The sequence below is a fragment of the Pseudonaja textilis genome, chromosome 16 (genome assembly GCF_049901715.1).
Source record: "Pseudonaja textilis isolate UNSWEBS1 chromosome 16, rPseTex1.2, whole genome shotgun sequence".
NCBI classification, from domain to species: domain Eukaryota; kingdom Metazoa; phylum Chordata; class Lepidosauria; order Squamata; family Elapidae; genus Pseudonaja; species Pseudonaja textilis.
Window position 1 is genome coordinate 8371335 of NC_142005.1, and position 23784 is coordinate 8395118.

At 48.5% G+C, this 23784-nt stretch overlaps 1 protein-coding gene across 6 annotated transcripts in view; it reads right to left on the bottom strand.

Moving 5' to 3' along the window:
- The window catches only part of ZBTB7B (zinc finger and BTB domain containing 7B), a 33601-nt gene that overhangs the window by 5348 nt on the left and 4469 nt on the right, over positions 1 to 23784 (bottom strand). The window contains exon 1 of one of the 6 annotated variants that reach the window (XM_026716438.2): positions 23540 to 23597. The exons of 3 other annotated variants lie outside the window; for them this stretch is intronic. Coding sequence is in view for 1 of the 3 variants with exons in the window: in XM_087913913.1 (XP_087770039.1) it covers positions 20163 to 20178 (16 nt within the window). In the remaining 2 variants the exon portion in view is untranslated. Of the gene's footprint in view, positions 1 to 10434; positions 10511 to 20162; positions 20252 to 23539; positions 23598 to 23784 lie in introns of those variants that run through there. 2 more of the 6 variants (XM_087913913.1, XM_087913915.1) reach the window with 2 other exon arrangements.

Consider the following 23784-nt stretch of genomic DNA (forward strand, 5'->3'; position numbering starts at 1 on the left):
TTCCTTCCCTGTTCTTCCTTCCTTCCTTACCCCTCCAATCTTTCTTTCTTTCTTTTTTTCTTCCTTCCTTCCTTCCTTCCTTCCTTCCTTCCTTCCTTCCTTCCTTCCTTCCTTCCTTCCTTCCTTCCTTCCTTCCTTCCTTCCTTCCTTCCCAACGCCCAGAACCCAAAGCCTTAAAACTGGCACTTCAACCATTCCAAAAACAGACCTAAAATATATCCCCCCATTGCAAAAACGCAAAACCCAACCCAAAGGCCTGGCAGAGACGGGCAGGACACAACCACGGCCGCCGCTGTTTATCTAACCTGCAGGCCGGCACGTACCCCCTCTCGCCCTTCGCCCATGCTCAGGGGCACTCTTAAGCACCGCAGCAAACCCTCCCGAGACGAACGGCCTGGCTCGGGGGGCGGTGGGGGGAGGGGAGATGGACTCCCCCAGCGTTGGCTGGCTCACCTTTGTCTTCTCACGCCACCCTTTGCCCAGATTGTTCAGGTGCCCTGGGCAAAGGTGCGGGGGGGAGAGAGAGAGAGAGAGAGAGAGGTGGGGCATGAGTTATGAGGGGCAGAAGAGCAGGAAGGAGGAGAAATGGAGTCGTGCCCCTTCTCGCCCGGGGGTGTGGGGGAGAGCCAGCTAGGTCTGGGTGGCGGCCACTCCCTGGCATTTGGGTGCCCGCCAGGAGGCCTGTTTGCCTTTGCCAGGACAGGGGCGGGGGGGGAAAGGGGGGGTGGCTGGATAGGTGGGGGCAGCAGCAGTAGGCCACCCCACCCCCCCTCTCTCTGCCAAGCAGGCTCGACCGGCTAAGCAAGGGGTGGGCAGGCCGGGTGGAAAAAACTGCCAGGCGGGCGTGGTGGGGAACCGAGGGCATTCTGACCGAAGGTTTAGGTGCGGCACCCAGCAGGGTTGACACCCCCAGCTATGCCAGCTCAGCCCGGCAGCCCTTTGGCTGGGCACGGAACCAAAAAAACTAGCATCCAAGACTTCTCAGACATCGAGGCTAGCAGCCGCTCCGCGGCCCGGGCCGGTGTCCCACTCTTTTCCCACCGTTGGCATCCGCCCTGGCAGGGCCCTCGGGCATTGCGTGCCCATCCTTGGCTCCCCTCCCCCCACCCCGGATTTAATCCTGGGAGATTTTGGGTCTTTTGCACAAGCTGTTCCATTCGACAAAAAACCCGACGCCCAAGCTGGCACAAGCTCAGCCCGGGCTCAGCCCAGTTTTGTAAAAATTACAAAATAATAATAATAATAATAATAATAGAACGCTAGAGATTAAACCACGATTGCTAAGGGTGGGTTTTTTCCTCCTCCTTTGTCTCTCTCTGTCTCTGTCTCTGTCTCTCTCTGTCTCTCTCTCTGTCTCTCTCTCTCTCGTGCCACATTCTCCGGTGGGTGAAACGGCTGCCTGGCTTTGTTTAGGTTTGGCTCCGCGGGGCTGCGGCCTTTTGGAATCCCTGACTTGAGTTTTGCACAAGGAAAAGGGACATAAATCCAAGGCCCTTTTTGCAGAATCTCCAGGAAATTGGTTTTTTTTTCCTGTTTTGTGTGTGTGTGTGTGTGTGTGTGTGTGTGTGTGTGTGTGTCCGGAATGTTTGGCTAGGAGGAACTAAATCCCGACCCCGTTTTTGCCCACCGAGAAAGAACAAAAGTATGACGTCCGGTACGAGCCAGGAGGTGTCTGGGAGAAATTGTCCGCAAAATCAAAATGGGTCCCATTCTTTTTTCTTTTTTTAATACAGAGTTTTTTCCTGGTGAATATCTGCCTGGCTGTCGGCGTAAAAGCAGTAAATCCCAGCCTTAACTTTGCAGTAAATTCAGACCTGCCTTGAATTGTTTTCCTGAATTGCACCGGGAGCAGCCAGAAGTTTCCTGAAACTAAACCCAGCACAGGCTGACGGACACATCGCGTTAAAGAACAGGTAGTCCTGAGCTTACAATAATCTGTTTAGTGGCCGTTCAGGGGGAAAAATTGACCGTTTTCCCACACTTACGACCGTTGCATCATGTGATCAAAATTGGCTTGGTGATCGGTTCACAATTTGTGACGGTTACGTGATCACCTTTTGCGACCTTCGGACGAGCAAGACTCCACGGGGATGCCAGTTTCGCTGAATGACCGGGTGCCTAACTTAACAACCGCAACGATTTGCTTCTTGCACGGAACAAAATAAGACCAGGAAATCCAGAAAATCAAGTCGGCTATTTGAAGTTCTCAATGAATATACGGTCGTTTTTACCTTTTTTGGCAACCACGGGAGCTGTAGTCACACGTTGCGGGAAACCAGGATAGTGAATGGAAAAAAAAAACCAACCACCACCAAGGAGGAGACCCTAAACCTGGTTTGGCATTTATCTTGGTTAATCTGGATGGGAGCACGTCACGTGCACCTTGCCTGCTGGCGTTGCCATCCCTTGAGAAACCTGGAAAAACAGGTTGAGTTCCAACTCAACTAGGTCACTTCTCCCAGCCACGAGAAAACCTCGCCGGAGTTTGCAAAACGTCCTCTAGGAATTTTGCCAAAACAATCAATCCGACTCCGAGAGAAAAAAAAAACGCGGCTATTGTGCACGAGAAAAGGATTTAGGACGGACAAGCTGGCATGAATTGAAATATCAAAGACCAAGGGAAGCCTCCACAGACAGACCTCCAAGAGGCCCAATTTGCAACATTTCAAAGAAATCACAGTCAGTCTTCAACTTATGACCACAACGGAGGCCAACATTCCCATCGCTAAGTGAGACAGCTAAGTGAGTTTTGCCACCGTCATAAGCACAGGCCACTTGCCAAGGGTCTGAATTTGGATCAAGGGGACGCTGCGGCGGTTATAATTGTGGAAAACAATTTTAAAAGTCCCTTTTGTCAGTGATGTAACTCTGAGCGGTCATTAAATGAACTGATGTAAGTCTAGGGTGATCTGAATATCGGTCTGAGCCGGGTGACTGATATCTCCATTTTTCTCTATTTTTTTTAAAAAGCGCTAAAAGCCAGTGGGTGGCAAGGTGAAAAAATAAAAACACTCTGCACGTTTTCAGAGATTACTTTAGTTTTGTTTGTGACTCTAGGACTAGAGATTTTAGCCGAGAATCCGACATACGATTTGAAAAAATGAGAATGATGGTTTATTTTTTTCCCCCTCTCGTTTTTCTCTTTTTCTCTCTCTCTCTCCTGCCATTTGGCCGAAATAAAAACTTGGGAAAACACAAGGCCAGGATCGGATCAAAGTTTATTTCCGTCCCTGTCTCCAAAATCCCTCTAGATCCACCCAACAGAAAGACACCTAGCCGTCAAAGTGTTTGAAAAAGGGGAAGAAGAAAGAATTTCCCGTGAAAAGGACGGGTGAAATGTTTTACGGCTGGGAAAAAAACAAACCCCCAAAACAAACAAGCCACCATGGCTCCGTCTGAATGCCCTTCTGGTAGCTGAACCCCAAACTGGGCTAGGCTTAAGCCACCAAGGAATCTTAGGTTGAAGGAAGGTAGCAAAACAGGAAATTTCTCTTAGCTATTTCCAAATTAGATTTACTTCCCTCCCACTCATCCTTTCAATGAGGCTTCAAGCACCTTTTCCTGTTTTCTGCAAAAGATTTCGAAGAGGGCAATAAACAGGCTGCAAACGCGGCATCAAAAATTGCGGGTGTGCCAGCCTGGTGTGTGTGGGGTGTGTGTATGCGTGTCTCGCGCCCTGATCGGAGACCCCCAATAATGCCAGCATCCAACCCACAACTCCAGGGAGGCGACCGGTTAAGAAGTGACCCTTCAAAGGCCTTGCTAAGCAGGCGGCCTCCTCGATGAGGACTAGCGGCATGCCTCGCCGAGGACCGGTTAAATCTAGGAAAGACGGCATCGCGAAGCAGGGGGCTCGCTCGCAACTGTGTCCCAGGAAGGGTGGGGCAGGGAAGATGCAATGCCTCGGGGCTCCAGAGCATGTACAGATGGTTTTTATTTTTCCCTTCCTGCCTTTCCCCCTCTTCCTAAAATCCAGCCCCAGAGGTCGCGACGGAAAGATTTGAAATTTAAAAAGGAGGGGTGGGGTGGAAAAAAATGGAGATGGGAGGCGGGGGATTTTTTTATTTTTATTTTTCCACCCCCGGGGGAGATGCTGTGACATGATAAAAAGGCCTCAAACGCCGAAGAGGGGAGCCGAAAAAAGAAAAAACCTTAAAATGAGATGTTTACGGGAAGTGTAACTACGCGGGGACTTTCTAACGCTGTGATTTGTCACCCAAAGTCACACCTCTGAAAAAATTCCCCCCGTTTTCCTCCGTTGAGGGTCTCTTTCGGACATCGGAACCACATCCTTGCATCATGGCTTGCGGGAAACTCCCTCAAAGACACTTCCTAATCCAGGCTTGGTCGTGGCCTATTGTTTCCAAATTGGGGAAGGCGGGGGAAGCAGAAATCTCTATCGCCACCTAACCCACATTTAGCCACACACCTGGACCCCGACCGTTTCCCCCTTATAAACCAGGGTTTATTAAGGAAGCCAGTTTAGCCACAAAGCAAATTTTGGGGTGGGATGTGGGGAGAAGAGGAATTGGGGAGGTTGTTTGGCCCGGGATGCTTCCAGAAAGGCCGTTTTGCAACTTGCGCTTGGATCGGGTTGAGTGGCAGGTGGCGGGGCCTTTCCCCCCCCACCCCAAAGCTTCTAGTCCTCAGGAAACCTCCAGACCCTATAAACACGTGTGTTTTGCTAACTTGGGCTGGGCCTTTTTGGGGGGTGGGTGGGGGGGTGTTGTCTCTGCAAAGGAACCATTTGTTCCAGCACAAATTTGACACGCAGGATTGCCCAAGAAGGCCCCGCCAAGATAATTAAGGGGGAAGAGGAAAAAAAATCCTGGGAAATTGAATTGAGTGGCCAGCTGCTCCATTGTAGCCAAAACCTCAGGTGTGAATCTTCAGGTTCGGTTTCTGCTTCTATTAAACCCCTTAAAAAAAAAAAAAAGGAACTTGCAGGATGTGGTGGCCTACCTCGCAGGGAAGCGGGTAAATGCACCCCTACAACCACGGATAGCAAGGAAGCTTTTGCAAAGCTTGAATCCCGAAGATTTTAAGAAAGAGCATTTCTCTTTCTTCGGATCTTCAACCAAACTGTTTCGAATTTTGTAATTTTGAGGCCGACGTTTGCAACCCCGCGGATGGCGGTTTGTGACGGGGGCGAACTCACAGGAACTCACAGCTTTTGCGTTTTGCTGCGCAAGCACAATGCAATCCGTGCCTTTCAGGAAATGCAGTGCATTCTCACTAGGTTTTCGCGTCCTCCTCGCCATGGATCTCATGAAGGATGGTCGCTTTTATGACCTCGTCCACCCTTAACAGATCTAAAAACAACCCCTTCGCTTAAGAGACCTAGAAATTCTTTTTTAAAATTTTTTTTTACTAGATTTGGAGGTTGTAGGCGAAACACGACAACGTTCTGATAATTTTTTGGAATTGGATGAGAAGGGTAGGAAAAAAGAAGAATTGATTTATATCTTTTTACCACGCGCTATTCCTGATCTAATCAGTGCGTTTAATGATATAGCAATTTGTTGACGAGAGGCAGTTTGATGGAGTGATTCAAGGCGTCAAGCTAGAAACCAGAAGACATGAGTTCTAGTCCCACCTTAGGCACAGAACCAGCTGGGAGAGCTTGGGCCAGCCCCATTCTGTCAGCCCTAAGAAGGAAGCAATGGCAAACCTCTTTTGAAAAAAAAAAAAAAACCTGGCTAAGAAAACTCTAAAGAATTGTCCAGGCTATCTCTAGAGAAGCAGACCCGATCAAAGGTAAGAAAAGCAAAATTGTTGACCTAGCCAGAGTTGTTAAATTCACAACCTTAAGCCATGGCTTACGGACGGCGATGACAATTATCCTATAACACATCCAACCATACCACAAATCCAAACCAGGATTTGAAGTTACTAATCCCCAGGAAAAGAAACTCAGATCTTCGGGATCAAAGATTAGTAAACTTCACCTTGCAAATGTGTCAATTTCACCTTGCAAATGTGTCTATTTCACCTTGCAAATGAGTCAATTTCACCTTGCAAATGCGTCAATTTCACCTTGCAAATGCGTCAATTTCACCTTGCAAATGAGTCAATTTCACCTTGCAAATATGTCAATTTCACCTTGCAAATGTGTCAATTTCACCTTACAAATACTTCAATTTTCAAATTCAGAGATTTTTTTAAAAAACATGGTGTTTTTTTTCCCCTCCGGCGCACACGTGTGTGCACGTGTGAATGTTTCTCTGCACGTGAAGGGATCTTTTTTTTTTTTTTTTGAACACGACACCGGCGCTTTCTAAACCGAATTAATATTTTTCCGGCCCCTACTGTCGATTCCAATAGTCCTTTTGAATCTAAAAGCGGTATTCTGGAAAGGAGATAGAAGGAGTTCAAAGGTTTTGTTCCTCCCCAAATCCCTAATGTTGGATGGCCAATGGAAACGGTGGGGTAGTCTTGCTGAGAACGAAACCCATCTGGCTTCTAAATGGGGCAGAGAGAGAGAGAGAGATGGTATCACCGGGGCATTAGCGTGCCAAACTGGAACGGGTTGTGCTTTTCTTTCACCGCCCATAAATCCCTCTGTTGCAAGGCCCCCGGGGGAAAAGGGGGCATCGTGGTGCCAGGGAAATTGTGGGTGGGAAAATAGCATGCCTGGACAGGTTTAGGAGAACGTGTAGTTTTTACTTGAGGGTTAAAAAAGGACCCCTAAGTGTGGGAATGGAAAAAAAAAAAGAATTTTTGTTTTTCTGGGAAAGAGATAAAAGTCTGGTGGAAATCGCACAGCTATCCTGGCTGCGATTTGCTAGTTTGGTGAAATCTTGCAAAATTAATTTCCAAACTAATTGGGGAAAAAAAAGAAAGAAAATGCTGGTTGGGAAGATGCCAACCCCTGGGAAGAGAAAGGCCTTTTTTTTTTTTTGGAGTCATGTAGCCACACCGCATGAGACTAGTCCACAGCGTCTCAAGATGGCCAAGAATGTTTTTCCCATCCAAAGCTTTTCGGATCTGGGTAGGCACTTAGAGCCCGGCTCACAAGGGGGAGGGACAGTCATTTTAAGCCTCCCGAAATGATCCCGAGGTGCAGTTTTGCGATTGATCATTTCGGCTTGACCATCTGTCTCTGGGGGAAGGACCCTGTCCTCGTGCCAATGTTGGGAGGCGAGTTCAGTGGCTGCTTAATCCGGGCGAGATGAAGGGTGGGAAGAAACTGGGGCGTTTGGACACTGGAGGCAAACCACCAATGTCAGGCACCCACACATTAGCCTGGCGAGATTGCCAACCAAGTCAAGCTTGATTTTTCAACCATCCTACGTGGGTTTTTAATGGTTCAGCCAAGAGATATTTCACCCCCCTCCGAATACACTTTTAAAACAATGGGGTGCTTCTTTAGCCAATTGGAAGCGGGGTTCAGTAGCCAGTCGGAATTAAACTCTTTCACTCATCCCTGTTTCAGTGAGATGCCCCCCCCCCCAGCCCATCCAGTCGGGATCCGGTGGGATTTTAAAACATCAACAAGAAAGAAAGAAGGAGAGAGAGAAAGAGAGAGAGAAAGGAAAGAAAGAGGGAAAGAGAGAAAGAAAAGAAAGGGAGAGAGAAAGAGAGAGAAAGAAAAGAAAGAAAGAGGGAGAGAGAGAGAAAGAGAGAGAAAGAAAGAAAAGAAAGAAAGAGGGAGAGAGAAAGGAAAGAAAGGGAGAGAGAGAGAGAGAAAGAGAGAGAAAGAAAAGAGAGAGAGAGAGAGAAAGAGGGAAAGAGAGAAAGAAAGGGAGAGAGAGAGAAAGAAAGAAAGAAAAGAAAGAAAGGGAGAGAGAGAGAGAGAAAGGGAAAAAGAAAAGAAAGAAAGAAAGAAAGAAAGAGGGAGAGAAAGAAAGAAAAGAAAGCAAGAAAGAGGGAGAGAGAGAGAGAAAAGGAAAAAGAAAAGAAAGCAAGAAAGAGGGAGAGAGAAAGAAAGAAAAGAAAGCAAGAAAGAGGAGAGAGAGAGAAAGAAAGAGAGAGAAGGAAGGAAGGAAGGAAGGAAGGAAGGAAAGAAAGAAAGATGGAGTCGTAATCATGACACCAATCTGACTTACGCAAAGTGAAATTAAATTACATAAAATAAACTCAATTTCCCTAAGATTTACCTGATGTTACTAAGGGGGCGGGGGGCTAGAGGACTACAAATCCCATGGCTGGCTTTGGCATCAAATGACAGAAAGAGCACCCGGCAGCGACTCTTCCAGAGAGGCAACCAGCACCTTCTTTTACCGATAATCCTTGATTTACCACAGTGTATTCATTTAGCGACTGTTCAAAGTTACAACAGCACTGAAAAAGAATGAGTTATGACCCTTTTTCACACTTAGGACCTTGGCGGCACGCCCAACGGTCTGACGTGCTCAAAATTCAGACGCTCGGCAACCGATTCATATTTATGAGGGTCGCGGCATCCCTGGGGGGCTGGGGGGCTGGGGGGCGGGTTTCACGCGATCCCTTTTTTGCGACCTTCTGACAAAGAAAGCCAACGGGGAAGCCTGATCCCCTTAACGACGGTGTCGCCAACTTAGCAAACGGTGGCAGGAAAGGTCGTCAAAGGAGGCCGAGCTCACTTCATGGCCGCCTCGCTTAGCAACAGAGGTTTGGGCTCAGCTGTGGTTGTGATTTTTAGGACAGGACCTCCTCCTTGCAGCTTTTAAATGGTTGCAATTTCGAGGCCTCCCTCACGGATTGCACAAGCAGCAATTGAGGGATTACAACGCCCAGCAGCCCCAGCCAGGCGTCCCTCTAATGCTATCATCCTCGGTTTACAAAACCTCAGGCAGAAATTTGCTACACAGCCTCTCTCTCTCTCTCTCTCGAGCTGCTTTGAAGCACCAGGAAAAACATGTTTGCCTCTTTAAACATTTAGATATGGAGGGAGGGAAAAACCAGGTTAATTTATTTTTTTTAAAAAACCCCAATTTACACTTTCTCGTTCAGTGGTCCTCTTAGGCCGGGTGTCTTTTTAAAGAAGGGTGGACTTCAACTCCCAGAATTCCCTAGCCAGAGTTGTGGCTGGCTGGGGAATCCTGGGAGTTGAAGTCCAACTTCTCTTAAAAGGTTGACAAACCAGTTCTCGAAGCTTTGATCTTTCTCTTTACGATCGCTGCCCTCTCAAAAATTGCTTTTGCGGTCACCAGAAGTGTAAAACTAAGTTTGGTTTTCTTTGCAAAGTTCCTGATTGGATTACACCATCTCCTCGACATATGGGTCGCTTAGCACTGCCTTCTGTTACTTCCTGGTTTGCGTTTGGAGAACCCTCTTAACCCGGTTAGTGAAGCTCCCCATTTCTAAGCACACCGTGGATTATCCAAACAAACCCACATTCCTACACAGGCCATCCTGGGAAAAAAAAACAAAAAAAAAAGCTTCTCGCCGAACATTTAACATCGATTAAACCGTGCGGACAAAATGCACACAGGCCTGTTTCCCTCCCCCCAAGCAAACCAGGATGAAGTAACCGAGGTTAATACATGACACCGGCGCAAGCCAGCTCTTGACCTGATCTTATTCGACATGCCAGGTCAGGCTAACTTTTAAGGAATCCTTTTAGTTGGGTTGTTTGTTTGTTTGTTTGTTCTTACAGGATGCAAAACAAATAACCGAAGATTATACATTTCGGAATTCAAGCGGTTTTCTGGATTTTACCCTCGGCCCCCTTTTCGAAAGAAAACGCTAAAAAGGCAAAGGAGCAACGAAGCGGAAATGATTATGATGAAAAGAAAGAAAAAAAAAAGTACCGACCTTCGGATGCTTTTCTCACTGAGGACTAGAAGGATGGTGGACGTTTCAAACTCAAATCCTTTGCCAATCTTGGGAAACCAGGTTAGCAGTTCAACCCTGCCTCAACGGCCGTTGATTTAAATCTCGGTGGGCCGAGCCGCAATTTTGAAACGTAATATATATATATATATATATTATTTTCTCCTTGGGGTGCACCAAGATCATCCTAGATCCCACTTCAGCAGATCCCTCAGGTTTGATCCACACACACACCCCAAGAAGAAAAAATTCCCCCTTCCTTTCTGAATCCTTCCACCTCAACCCCCAACTCAATATCCCTTCCCGAAAAAATTCTGCGGAGTTCATATTCTGCAGGATGGATTCCGAGCCAACTTTGGAAACTTGGTATTGCAAAGAAGCGGGGGGTCGTTGAGAAGAAAAGGGGGGGAAACAATGATTTTTTTGGGGGGGGGAGGAGAGAAGAGATAAACCACGCATTGGGGTCTTAGAATGGGGGCAGCACCTCGAATCGAGTCCTGTCGGTTTTCGGTTGGCTTTGTCTGCCACCGCCGTGCCAAGCAGACAGTCTTGGGCATTGCAAAGCGAGTCGCTTGTCCCTAATGCTTAAATCTTGGGGAGACGGGTGGGTTCTTTCCAACACTTCCCCCCCCCCACTCCTCAAACCTTGCCAGGGTGCCCCCCCCTCTCCTCACTCACCCCTCGCCACGGCTGCTCCTTCACCCGGCGTCTGTGCAGATGTGTGAGTACACCTATGTGCCGCGGCGTAGCAAACGCAGGGCTCTCTTTACCACCACAAAAGCTGGCAACGCCCACACCCCCGGTTATGCAGCACCGTTCCCACGTTCCCGCCCCCTCTTTTTAACCCTTTCGACCTCCCCAGGAGAACAGCCCCCAACCCCGCGTCCAATGCCAGCGGTGAAAACCCCTCGCCAGGCGCAAAGGAGGAAAGAGAAGCCAGCAAACTCAGGAAAAGCCACTTCCAAGTTTATCCTGTTAAAACGCCTTTGGGGCGTTTTGACGCAGGCTCGTTGACCTTGATCGAGGGTGGTCTACCTCGTAGGGTTGTGGGGAAGGGTATTTAAGGTCCCCTGCTAGCTTGCTTCTCAAGGGCCAGCCTCTGCGCTTCCCGCGAGGATGAACGAGACAAGTAGGTCTCGGGTTATGACCGCGGAATTTCCACCGCCGAGCGAGGCGGGGTTTAAGGAAGGGGGGCGTGCCCGGTTTGACCACGGTTGTTAAGCGAATTGCTGCCGTTAAGGGAACCCAGTGGCCATTCAACGGCTTTTGCTTGGTGGAATGGTCGCCAAGGGTGATCATGCGGACCCCAGGACGCCACAACCGTCGTAAATACACGCCAGTTGCCAAGCATCTGAGTTTTGACCACATGAGGCTGCGATGGTCTTCAGTGCGAGGCCTGGGTCGCAAGCCACTTTTTTCAGTGTCCCTGGAATGGCCACTAAAGGAGCTGTGACAGTGGTGGGATTCGACCGCTGTAACAACTGGTGTAACAACCGGGTCCAAAACGGGCTGAATCCCACCCAAGCTGTTGTAAATTGAGGGCTAACCATCCTTCAAGCTAGGAGTGTAAATACACTAAAGCACACTTAGATCTAGATCTTTCTGTTTGGAGGAGGATGGGGTGAAGCACTTTAGGTATGCTCAGAGGGCGGGCCTTTTAACCATTCTCCCAAAGGATGCACGGTACGGTTTTAAACCACAAGATAAATCTAGCCAATTTTAAAGCGAATTTGTTGTAACTTTTGATTTGATGCCAGCTTAAGGAAGGGGCAGAACAGAGACAGAATTCCTGTGCCCCCCCCACCCTCCCCCCTACAAATTTGCTCCTCTGCCGGACACACCCCGAAACAGGATTTTATCTCCAGATCTTCAATGGCACCCCTGGGAAACAGCGTGCAAGAAGCTGATCAATTGCACGTAAAAATAATTTCTCTTCCATCGGTAATGCAATAGGGAACTATTCCAGCGGAGAAGAGCCTCTGAGCATATGCCAAGTGCTTTCCCAACCCCAACGCAAGGAGGGCAGAGAAACCCAACTGTCGGAGCACACAGTATATTAAGAAGGGCGGTTTAAGTGGCAGTTGGCATTACCCAAGTTACTCAAGTACCCAAATTGTGGATAATGTGGGGGAAAATATATATATCTATATATAGAAAGTATCTCGACGTCTCATTGATTTTAGATAGAGAAGCAAAGGGTTGAATGGCTGAGAAAATGAGCAGAATCTGTAGAGATAGTGAAGCGGACAAGATAGGTCAGAGAAAGAGAAAACAAACAAATATAAGGATAATATATATTTTTTAAAGGATGGAAACTTATGTGGATTTTTTTGGCGGAAAGAAGACAAAAAATAATGAATTGGTGGTTTGAATTGGGAAGCTCAAAGTGAGACTAAGAGGCTGGAGGTAAGATGGATGGATGGAAGGAAGGAAGGAAGGAAGGAAGGAAGGAAGGAAGGAAGGAAGGAAGGAAGGAAGGAGGAGAGGGGGGGAGGGAGGAAGGAAAAAGGAACCAAGGAAGGAAAAAAGGAACCAAGGAAGGAAGGAAGGAAGGAAGGAAGGAAGGAAGGAAGGAAGGAAGGAAGAACTAGGAAGGAAGGAAGGAAGGAAGGAAGGAAGGAAGGAAGGAAGGAAGGAAGGAGGGAGGGAGGGAGGGGGGAGGGAGGAAGGAAAAAGGAACCAAGGAAGGAAAAAAGGAACCAAGGAGGGAAGGAAGGAAGGAAGGAAGAACTAGGAAGGAAGGAAGGAAGGAAGGAGGGAGGGAGGAAGGAAGGAAGGAAGGAAGGAAGGAAGGAAGGAAGGAAGGAAGGAAGGAAGGAGGAACAGGAAGGAAGGAAGGAAGGAACCAAGGAAGGAAGGAACCAAGGAAGGAACGGGAGAAATAAAGGGAGGCAGGGAAGGAAGGAAGAAGAAAAGAACGGAAAGGAGAAAGGGAAGGGAGAGAAAGATGAGGAAGGAAAGAAAGAAAGGGAAAGGAAAGGAGGAAGGAAGGAAAGAAGAAAAGGAAAGGAGAGGGGAAAGGAAAGGGAGAGAAAGAAAGGGAAGGAAAGAAGGGAGGAAAGAAAGAAGGAAGAAGAAAAGAAAAGAAGGGGAAGGGGAAGGAGAGAGTGAAAGAAGGAAGTTTCCCTTTTTTCTTTTCTTCTCTCTTTAGCTTCGCTTCACGCTCCTGAAAAAAATTCAAGTCAAAAACGTAGCATTTTGAGGTTTTTTTTTTTAAAGGAATTTTCTCCAGAACTTTGCCTTCCCAGAATCCTCAGCCGGGGGAGGTGGTGGCCAGGCCTGCTGCATTCTGGGAAACCAAGTCCACCCAGCCTTTGCAAACAGGATCAAAGGGGAGTTTGTGCCTTGGGAGAAATCCCTGGGATCAAACAGGTTGGTTCAGAAGGGTTGCGGCTGTGCCAATCTGGCGAAATTCCTTTTGCCGCACGGCCCATGTCTGCCAGCCCATCGCCTGGCATTCATCGGGGCAGGGCTGAGAAGGGCTTGCCACAGCCTGCCTTGGCGGAGCAGCCCGACTCGAGTGACTGGCTAAAAAAAAAAAAAAAAATTAAAAATTAAAAATGCCAGCTTGACTCAGTTTCCCCCAGTGGCCCAACCAGAAACGGGCAGGTCCTCGGATGAGGACCGCAAACACGAGGCCCACGCTTGCGGTGGGGCTGAGCCAGGCAGCCGTTCCGTTTTGCCTGGTTGGAAGGATCGTCCTTGCCGCCTGTGGTTAAGTTAGACAACAGATAAACCAATGGATAACCGATCGTCAGAGTTGGAAGGGACCTTGTAGGTCATCTAGTCCAACCCCCTGCCTAAGCGGGAGACCCTAACACCATTTCTGACAGGTGGCAGTCCAAATCTCTTCTTGAAAGCCTCCAGGGATGAAGCTCCCACAACCTCTAAAGGCAACTTTTGTTCCATCGGTGGATTGTGAGTCGCTTCCATTAGTAACATGGTCGTTAAGTGAAATATGGCTTCCCCCTTGGTAGCCCAAGGGGACCCGGCGAGCGTCGCAACTACGAGTCAGAAGGCCAAGCACCTGAATTTCGATCACGGGCGATGCCACAACGGTTGTTAAGTGTGTGTGGGAAAAACACAGTCATGAACGGTCACTAAACAAGACCGTTGAAGGTCGAGGACTGACTGCCCAACTCACACTTACGATAGTTTTGACGAGCACAGTCGAGGGAGAAGGCAGGTTCGCTTAAAGAACCGTGTGGCTAACTCGACAATCACAGCGATTCACTTAGCGGCGGCGGCAAGGGAGGTTGTGAAAGCGGGTCCGAACTCGTTTGGAAAAAAAACCCAAAAACCCGTCTCGCTTCGCCAATGTTGGGCTTCAATCCCGGTCGTAAGTTGAGACCTTCCTTTTGGTCTTTGGCCATCTCTGAATTTGCAAATGTTTGTCCAGTTTTCAGTGGGGAAGAAAGGAAAATTGAAAGGAGAAATCATGCTGGGGGTCTGTCGGCTGTTGCAGGAGAGAGCGGAAGGGAAGACGGGAAGCGACAGAATGAGAAAGCGGACAAATAAAAGAGGGAAACGGAGCTCCGCTTCGGTAGAAAACGGTGGGTGGAAAAAAGAGGAAGCCAGAAATGGAGGGAGGAGAGGAAGGGTTTCCGGAGAAATGTGATTGTGTCACTTTCCCACCTCTTTTCCCCACAGCCAGGGGAGAGGCGGTTGTCATCAACAACAGCAACACAACCGGCTCAAAACAGACCCGCAACGTTTCCTAGGCATTCCGCTTCATTGCAAATCTGCAAACGCGTTTGAATTTTATTTATTTTTTTCTCTTTTTTTCCATCCGGTTTTCTTCCTTCTGAGTTCGAATCTCGCCCGGCTCCCCAGAAATCTCCAGGCTGCCCCCTCCCCACCGCACCCAAAATGCTATTTTCCCCATCCTCCACGCACCCAGGAAATCCTCTCTGCCTACACCGCAGGGCTGTGGGTGCTCAGAAAGGATGCCCAAGATGGATTCAGGTCGGCCGCTTAGGACAAGTTTCAAAGATTTAACGTTTGAGGATAGTCCGCTCCTGGCTCTGGAGGCTCTGCTGAGGGAATCCCAGCGCCATTCTCTCCTCCTCCTTTGGAAAAGAGGCCTAGAATTGGTTATGGAGAGGAAGGGAGGAAGGAAGGAAGGAAGGGAGGGAGGGAGGGAGGGAGGGAGGGAGGGAGGGAGGAAGGAAGGAAGGAAGGAAGGAAGGGGAGGTAGGTAATAGACAGCAATGGGATGGTTGATGGACAGATAAATAAATAGACCGACAGGACAGGGAGTGGGGAGAAGGAAGGCAGGAATAGAAATAGAGAGGGGTGGGATGGATGGATGGATGGATGGATGGATGGATGGATGGATGGATGGATGGATAGATAGATAGATAGATAGATAGATAGATAGATAGATAGATGATAGATGATAGATGATAGATAGATAGATAGATAGATAGATAGATAGATAGATAGATAGATAGATAGATAGATAGATGGTAGGTAGGTAGGTAGGTATGATAGATGAATACATGAATGAATGATAGACAGACAGAGACAGAAGGGAGAAGGGAGGGAGGAAGGAATGGAGAGAGGAGGAAGGAAAAGAGAAAGGAAGGCAGGAAAGAAACAAGAAAGAAAGAAAAAGAAAAAAAAGAAAAAGAAAGAAAGAAAGAAGAAAAAGAAAGAAGAAAGAGAAAGAAATAAGAGAAAGAAAAGAAGGAAGAAGGAAGGAAGGCGAGAAAGAAAGAAAGGAAGGAAGGAAGGAAGGAAGGAAGGAAGGAAGGAAGGAAGGAAGGAAGAAAGAAAGAAAGAAAGAAAGAAAGAAAGAAAGAGGGCACCAGAACCAACCCTTCTCTGCCCTTTCACCCAACGTGCTTCCCCACAACCCACCCACTCCCACCCCCCCCGAAGCTTCCCAGGAGGGGGCTCCTTCCTGGCAACCAGGTGCCCTGGCCAAGCGATAAGGTGGGTGAAGCGGGCACTGAGGAAAACGAGATTGGGCAGGGCGGGGAGGGTTGGAACCAGCAACTTCTGGGGCTGCAATGGACCGGGGTGGGGGTGGCATGCGTGGGGCGTGGAGAAGGCCAGTGACTCAGCCTGGGTGGGGGCGCCTGCCGGAAGCCCTTTCTGGTGTTGCAAACCAAGGCTATTATTATCCTTTCCTTTTGCAAACTCTTCAGCCCGGAAGAAGAAAAGAGGAGGAGGAGGAGGAAGAAGAAGAAGAAGAAGAGGAGGAGGGGGAGGAGAGGAGGAGAAGAGGAGGAGGAGGAGGAGAAGAGGAAGAGGAGAGGAGGAGGAGAAGGAAGAGGAGGAGGAGGAGAGGAAGAGAGGAGGGAGGAGGAGGAGGAGGAGAATGAGATGAAGAAGAAGAAGAAGAAGAAGAAGAAGAAGAAGAAGAAGAAGAAGAAGAAGAAGAAGAGGAGGAGGAGGAGGAGGAGGAGGAGGAGGAGGAGGAGGAGGAGGAGGAGGAGGAGGAGAGGAAGAGGAGGAGGAGGAGGAGGAGGAGGTGAAGAAGAAGAAGAAGAAGAAGAAGAAGAAGAAGAAGAAGAAGAAGAAACAACCACCACCATCACCCCCCCCCCCACCCAGGGCTCAGTGGCAGCTTCGCCAACTCAGGGAAGGCAAGAGTTAGCCAGAGCATGCACAGAGTTCTGGAAAGCCACAGACCCCTGAGAGAGCCTGGCCTTATCTCGGGAGAGGCCTCAGATGGGGGAGGCTGCCATGTTGAGAGCGGCCGGGGCCGAAGACTTCCTCCTAATGCGTAGCCACCCCCACCCCCTTTCCCAGAAGGGTGCTCCCCCAAACCTGGGGAAATCCACCCTTCCTGTCTGAGAAAGTGACTCAGCAGAGATGGTCCCTCCGCCCACCAGCGTTTCCCACCACATCATCATCATCTCCAGGGTGAGGGTTCCCTTTCAGCCTTCGTTGTAGAGATGTTTGAATAAGAAAAACAAAAAAAAACCCACACAAAATCCCAGATCCCAGCGGTATAGGCAGATCGAGTCAGCGAGCCAAGCTGCATATGGGATCTGAAAGCAAACAAGAGGCAAAGCGGTGGGTTTTCTGGGCCGGTTATCCCAAGGGTGTGTGTGTGTGTGTGTGTGTGTGTGTGTGTGTGTGTGTGTGAAGAGATCCAGCTAGTCCTTCCTAGAATAGAAAGAGGCATCGTGACGGGACTACAGCTCCCATCACCCTTGGCCGAGCTGGTTTGGAACCCGGGGAACGGTGAGCCCATGTCAGGGAGAACCGATGTTGCAATTGGAACGAACCTCTGAGTTTTGTCTTCAAACAACGAACCGCAAGTAACTGGCACGTTTGTGCGTTGTCCTACCTTGCAGGGGTGTGGCGGGTCCAGAAACGAAACGAAACGGGACCCCCCACCAGGCACCCATTTTACAGCGTCCAAGAGACTCCCCTCTTTCCCAACCTAGCCATAGATTTTCAACTCTGCCTCTCGTGCAACCCTCAACCCGTCGAGCAGCCTTACAACAGCCTTGTAAGGCGGGACGGAACTGCTTTTCAGAAGAAGCGAGGTTGCACGGGGCGTGTGTGTGTGTGTGTAAGAAAGAAAGAGAGAGAGAGAGAGACAGACTCCTTCAATGATTCTTATGGGAAGGGAGGGGACGATGGGATTTGGGCAGACTCCCTAGTCCACAAGGCTTCTAACTTTGGTTTCTAACTTTGAAACGGGCCAGCGAAAAGGGGTTTTGCAAAATTCAGCAAGAGAAAACCAGAATTTTTTTAAAAAAATAATAATAATTCGTGAACAGAAATAAAAGTATCATGACTATAGAAACGAACGAAGAATTTTAGATAACATTATAAAACAAAGGACGGGAGAATAACTTCAAAGAAAAAATAATAATATTCTAAAATAATATTTTGGGGAAAAAAATTGAGCCACCAGAAGCTTCCCACAAATTTTAAAGAGGAAGGAATGCCTTCCGTGCATATTGGTTCTGTCTCTCTGTGCCAGGGTTTTATAACCTGGGCCACACCTGGAAGCGGTTGGACTTCAATTCCCAGAATTCCCTGGCGAGAACCCATCCCTTTTGATGTCTATTCCCACGGCTTATTCTCTTTCAATCCCTTCCTCTCCAAAATCTCCCTTCTAGAGCGCGGAAGTAAGAAAGAAAGAAGAAGAAGAAAAAAAAAAGCATAATCTTGTAAAAGCGCTGGACAAATCAAAATAAATAAAAGTATCGTGACTATAGAAAACGAAGGAAGAATTTTGGATAACGTTATAAAACAAAAGACGGGAGAATAACTTCAAAGAAAAAAAAAATGAAATCAGAGAAGATACGAAACATGGACAACGTACGTGGGATGAACGTAAGAAAATTTACAGGAAAATGAATGATGTGATATGCAGTTGAATTATGAAAGAGGAATATGAAAATGAAAGTCACGTTGGTATTGAAATGTAAAAACCTGGAACCACAATTGTTCACCGAAACAGATGTTTTTAAAATATAAAAAAAAAAATTATTACAAAAAAACACACCACCAAGCACATCCAGCTGGAGAAATTTGGGAATGTAAGAATTTTAACCGGGCCCAACATTGGAAAAACACACTCTATACACACCGTTGCTGAACAGGCGAGATAATTCACACATTAAACCAGGGGCTCTTGCACTTTTGCACGCTGCTTTTCCAAACTTTTTATTCCCCTGCAAAAGGTTGGCAAGGGGAAAAGAGAGAGAGAGGGAGAGAGAAAGAAAGAGAGAGAGAGAGAGAGAGAGAGAAAGAGAGAGAAAATTACGTAGGGTGGGACTTTGTCCTGGGGCATCTGGGTGGGGTTGGTTGGCTGAGTGGGCGTGAATTGGGAGCAACAACAGGTTGCGTTGTGTGTGCAAGGGGAGAGTTTGTGTGCCAGCGTTAAAAGGCAGGATGGCCTTCAAATCCAGGTGTTGGGTTCCAGCTCCCATCATCCCCAGCTCAAAGGGTCCTTTAGCGCAGTTACTCTCTTTTTCTGAGGGAGGGGAGAGAAGCAATAATCTAAATCTAAAGAAAGAAAGAAAGAAAGAAAGAACGAAAGAAAGAAAGAAAGAAAGAAAGAAAGAAAGGAAGGAAGGAAGGAAGGAAGGAAGGAAGGAAGGAAGGAAGGAAGGAAGGAAGGAAGGAAAGAAAGAGAAAGAAAGAAAGAAAGGAAGGAAGGAAGGAAGGAAGGAAGGAAGGAAGGAAGGAAGGAAGGAAGGAAAGAAAGAAAGAAAGAAAGAAAGAAAGAAAGAAAGAAAGAAAGAAAGAAAGAAAGAAAGAAAGAAAGAGAAGGAAGGAAGCAAGCAAGCAAGCAAGCAAGCAAAGAATGGCTCTCGGCCCCAAACCAAGCTCTGGAACGACATAGCCAAAACTGTTTCTGACCATGTACAGAGTTCTGTTTTTTTTGAACAGGAGAGTTGGGACGGTGCTAATAAAAGTGGAGGCTCTCTCCATCCATTCACTTTTTGAAGCCTGCATGCTATCCAGCCATTTCTTTTTCCAAACTAACTAAAAAAAAAAATCTGCAAAGCCTGCATTGCCATTTTTCTTTTCTTATTTTCCCCTTTTCTAACCAATCTTAGAAAGATCTAAAAAAATAAAACTTTCTGCGAGTCACCAATGCAATTTTTCTCCTTCGGAAAGGCGGCCTCTCCAAAAAAACCCCATCACCTGGGTAAAAAACCCCTGGAATAATTAATAATAAGAATAAGGAGAAGGAGAAGAATGAGGAGGAGGAGGAGGAGGAGAAGGAAGAAGAGGAGGAGGAGGAGGAGGAGGAGGAGGAGGAGAAGAAGAAGAAGAAGAAGAAGAAGAAGAAGAAGAAGAAGAAGAAGAAGAAGAAGAAGAAGAAGAAGAAGAAGAATCCTTCCTTATAATCCTGAGCTTTAAATTACACACACACACACACACACACGCACACATATATTTATTTATTCCCCACCCCCACCCCTGATTTTTGAGCCCAGTGTGCAAATTTAAAAAAGGGAAAGAGGTTTGTAAGAGCAGCAGGGTGAAAAAAAAGAAAAGAAAAAGAAATGACTTTTTTTGTTTTCCAACCTCTGTACGGAAACCTCCCTGAAGTTTTTTTTTTTTTCTCCTTCAAACAAAATAAAATAAAATCCTTTAATTTGGGGGGCAAAGATCCTGTGTGCCAATATAACCAGGAAGGACTCTTTCCCCGGAGTTGTCTAATCTAATCTGCTTGCTCCCCCCCGTTTCGGTCCCTTGGGCCTCGGATTCGAATCCCCCCCCCTCCTTTGTAAAGGAGCGTGGAAAGGAAAGTGTGTTTTGGAAAGGCGTTCTGACATTCGGAGGGGAATAAATAAAGTTTCTTGAAGGTTCCCGGGGGTGGAAGGGGGGAGAAAAACCCGTGAGTTGGAAGGGGGGAGGGGAAATCCTCTCTGCACCCCAACCCTGCCCCGTCCTCAATTAGGGGTGCCCCTGTAGCTTACCCCATCCGGTGCCCATGGGGCTGGCCGTGGGAGCCTCCGGAAGAGGCGGCTGGAGGGCCCCTAGCAGCCCAGCCTGGTCTACTTCTCTTTCTCTCTCGTCACCTGTTCCTCCTTTTCCCCTTCAAGAGAAGGGAAACTGCGTCAGGGCAGGGGGGGTTTGCAGGGAACACCCCTTTTTCTGGGGGGACGGGGTGGGGGGCATGCTGCCCCCAAAGCCTTGGGCGAGAAATTCAAACCCACCCACCCGCCGCCCAGCAAGGGAAAAAGGAAAGGGGGTTTCTGCTAGGGAGGGAGGAAAGAATTAAGGGGGGTGAAGGGAAGAGAGAGGAAAATGGAGGGAGGGAAGAATGGGAAGGGAAGAGAGAGAGGAAGGAAGGAAGGAAGGAGGAAGGAAGGAAGGAAGGAAGGAAGGAAGGAAGGAAGGAAGGAAGGAAGGAAGGAAGGGGGAGGGAGGGAGGGAAGAATTATAGGGGAAGGGGAGGGAGGAGGGAAGGAAAGAATTGAGAAAGGAAGGAAGGAAAGAAGGAAGGAAGGGAAGGAGAGGAAGGAAAGAATTAGGGGAGGTGAAGGGAAGAGAGAGGAAAATGGAGGGAGGGAAGAATTAGAAGGGAAGGGAGGGAAGAGAGAGAGGAAGGAAGGAAGGAAGGAAGGAAGGAAGGAAGGAAGGAAGGAAGGAAGGAAGGAAGGAAGGAAGGAAGGAAGGGAAGGGGAGAGAGGGAAGAATTAGAGGGGAAGGGGAGGGAGGAGGGAAGGAAAGAATTGAAGAAGGAAGGAAGGAAAAAAGGAAGGAAGAAAGGGAAGGAGAGGGAGGGAAGAATTAGAGGGGAAGAGAAAAGAGAGGGAGGAGGGGAGGAAAGTATTGAGAAAGGAAGGAAGGAAGTGAAGTGGAGAGATGGACGAATTAGAGGGGAAGGGGAGAGAGGAGGGAAGGAAGGAAAGTATTGAGAAAGGAAGGAAGGAAGAAGGGGAAGGGAGGGAAGAATTAGAGGGGAAGGGAAGAGAGAGGGAGGAGAGAAGGAAAGTATTGAGAAAGGAAGGAAGGAAAGAAGGAAGGAAGGGAAGAATTGGAAGGGGGAGGGAAGAGAGAGGGAGGAGGGAAGGAAAGTATTGAGAAAGGAAGGAAGGAAAGAAGGAAGGGAGGGATGAATTGGAGGAGAAGAGAAGAGAGGGAGGAGGGAAGGAAAGTATTGAGATAGAAAGGAAGAAAGGAAAGAAGGAAGGAAAGAGGTGAAGGGAGGGAGGGAAGAATTAGGGAGAGAGGGAAGGAAGGAAGGAAGGAAGGGAAGGAAGGAACGGAAGGAGGGAGGGAGGCAAAAAGATGGAAGAAAGGGAGGGAGGGAGGGAGGAGGAGAGAGAGAGAAAGGGAAGGAAGAGGAAGGAAGGAAGGAAGGAAGGGCTGATTGGTTCCTCTTCTCAAGGGTCAAACCAGCCTCCAGACGCCCACCCGTGGCATGCAGGGCAGGGGCCAAACTGGCACCAGCTCTCCCCCCTCCCCCGCCCTTGAGAATCCCGGGGCAAGGCCTCTGCCCTTCCCCCTCGGCCTCCACCTTCAGCGCCCAGAGCATCTTTCCCCCCCCCCCCCGCCCAGTCTAGAGTTCACCACCTTCTTCCTTCTTGGCACTGCCAGCCACGGTTGGCACCCTGCCCGCCTGTGTGCACCCTGCCTCTTGAGGTTTGGCCTCCTGGCCAAAGGAGGCTCCGGTTTCAGGCAGGACGGGGGAAGGAAGAGCCCCGGAGGGGGTTGCCATGGCGTCCCCCCCCCTGCCAGCTCTCCTCCTCTCGGCTCCCACCCCGGGAGAGGGAGGGGGGGCATCGCTGGCAAAGGGCGGGGTGAAGCCAAAGGACGATTTCAAGGCGGTTTCGTCAGCCGCCACCCACCCAGGAGGCATCGCTGCCTCCCAGCAGGGCAGGGCAACCACGCAACGGAGGCCGTGCCAGGCCCGGCGGGCACCAGGGATGCCTGAATTGGGGGGGGGGGCGCTTTGAAACTCCCACCCTGCTGTTTTTGGGGGGCACACACACACACACACAAACTCCTGGCTCCTTGCCGCGTCTTGCTAAAAAAAATAAAAAATGCACCAATTTACAAGGGAAAGATGGTTTTTTTTTCTTTTTCTGGGTAAACGGGCAAGGGGGTTTCCAGCAAGGGGGGGCCCCACGTGGGAATGGCTCAGCCCAGGCAAACCCCAGGGACGGCCAAGGCCAGACACCCCAGCTGAGCCCTTCGGCCCCGCAGCCCTTCCGTACTGGCGAAATTTTACCCCGGGTTGGTCTGCAGGCGCCTTTGGCTCTATGCGGAATCGGGTGTTTTTTTTAATGTGGAAAGGGGGAGTGGGGAGAATTGGGGTGGGGGTGGGGGTGGGGTGGGGGTTAAATTGGATTGGGACATTCTACAGCGCCTGTTGATTTTCTGCCTGCTTTGGCCTGTTGAAGAAAGAAGCATCGGGGTTGAGACTTGAGAGGAGGGAAGGGGGAGGAAAGGAAGGGAAAGGGGAAAGGATAGAAGAAAGGAAAGGAAAGGAAGGGGGAAGGGAAGGGAAAGGAAGGAAAAGGAAGGGAAGGAAGGAAAGGAAGGAAGGAAAGGAAGGAAGGGAAGGGAAGGGAAGGGAAGGAAGGAAGGGAAGGGAAGGCGGAGGAAGGAAAAAATAGATATATATAGATGGTGAGAAAGATAGATAGATAGATAGATAGATAGATAGATAGATAGATAGATAGATAGATAGATAGAAAGAAGAAAGAAAGAAAGAAAGGTAGGAAGAAGGAAGGAAGGAAGGAAAGAAAGAAAGATAGAAAGAAAGAAAGAAAGAAAGAAAGAAAGAAAGAAAGAAAGAAAGATAGGAAGAAGGAAGGAAGGAAGGAAGGAAGGAAAGAAAGAAGAAAGAAAGAAAGAAAGAAAGAAAGAAAGATAGATAGATAGATAGATGGAAAGAAAGAAAGATAGATAGATAGGAAGAAGGAAGGAAGGAAAGAAAGAAAGAAAGATAGATAGAAACAAGGAAAGAAAGATAGATAGAAAGAAAGAAGGAAAGAAAGAGAAAGAAAGAAAGAAAGAAAGAAAGAAAGAAAGAAGGAAAGAAAGATAGACAGATAGAGATAGATAGATAGACAGATAGATAGATAGGTAGGTAGATAGATAGATAGATATAGATAAAAAATAAAAGCAGAGGCTAAGCTTCTTCCAACAGAGCAGGGATTCCAAAGTCAATTTAAATTATAGAAAAGGGGAAGAAAGAAAACCTGAAGAAGTGAATTCCAGGTGAGGATGTGGAGAGAGAGAGAGAGAGAGAGAGAGAAAGAAAGAGAGAGAGAGAGAGAGAAGCCGAGGCTATCCTGGGTCTAGGGTTCAAAGGGGTGCAGCACACACACCTCCCGCTTACCTGGAGTGATAAGACCTGGGAGCTCGCTAGGTGTGCACGGCCTCGCCCGCCCCCCCCTCCTCTGCCACCCCCCCCGCCCCGAGGGCTTTGAACGCATGCACAAACAGCCGCCTCAGCCGCCCCCTCCTCCTCCTTCCGCGTTGCACACCCAGGACACCTGGGGACAATCGGCAGGTGCCGTCTTAGCGACACGCCGCCACACACACCTAGGTGCTGCCAGGCTGGGAAACAGGGGCGGGGCAACA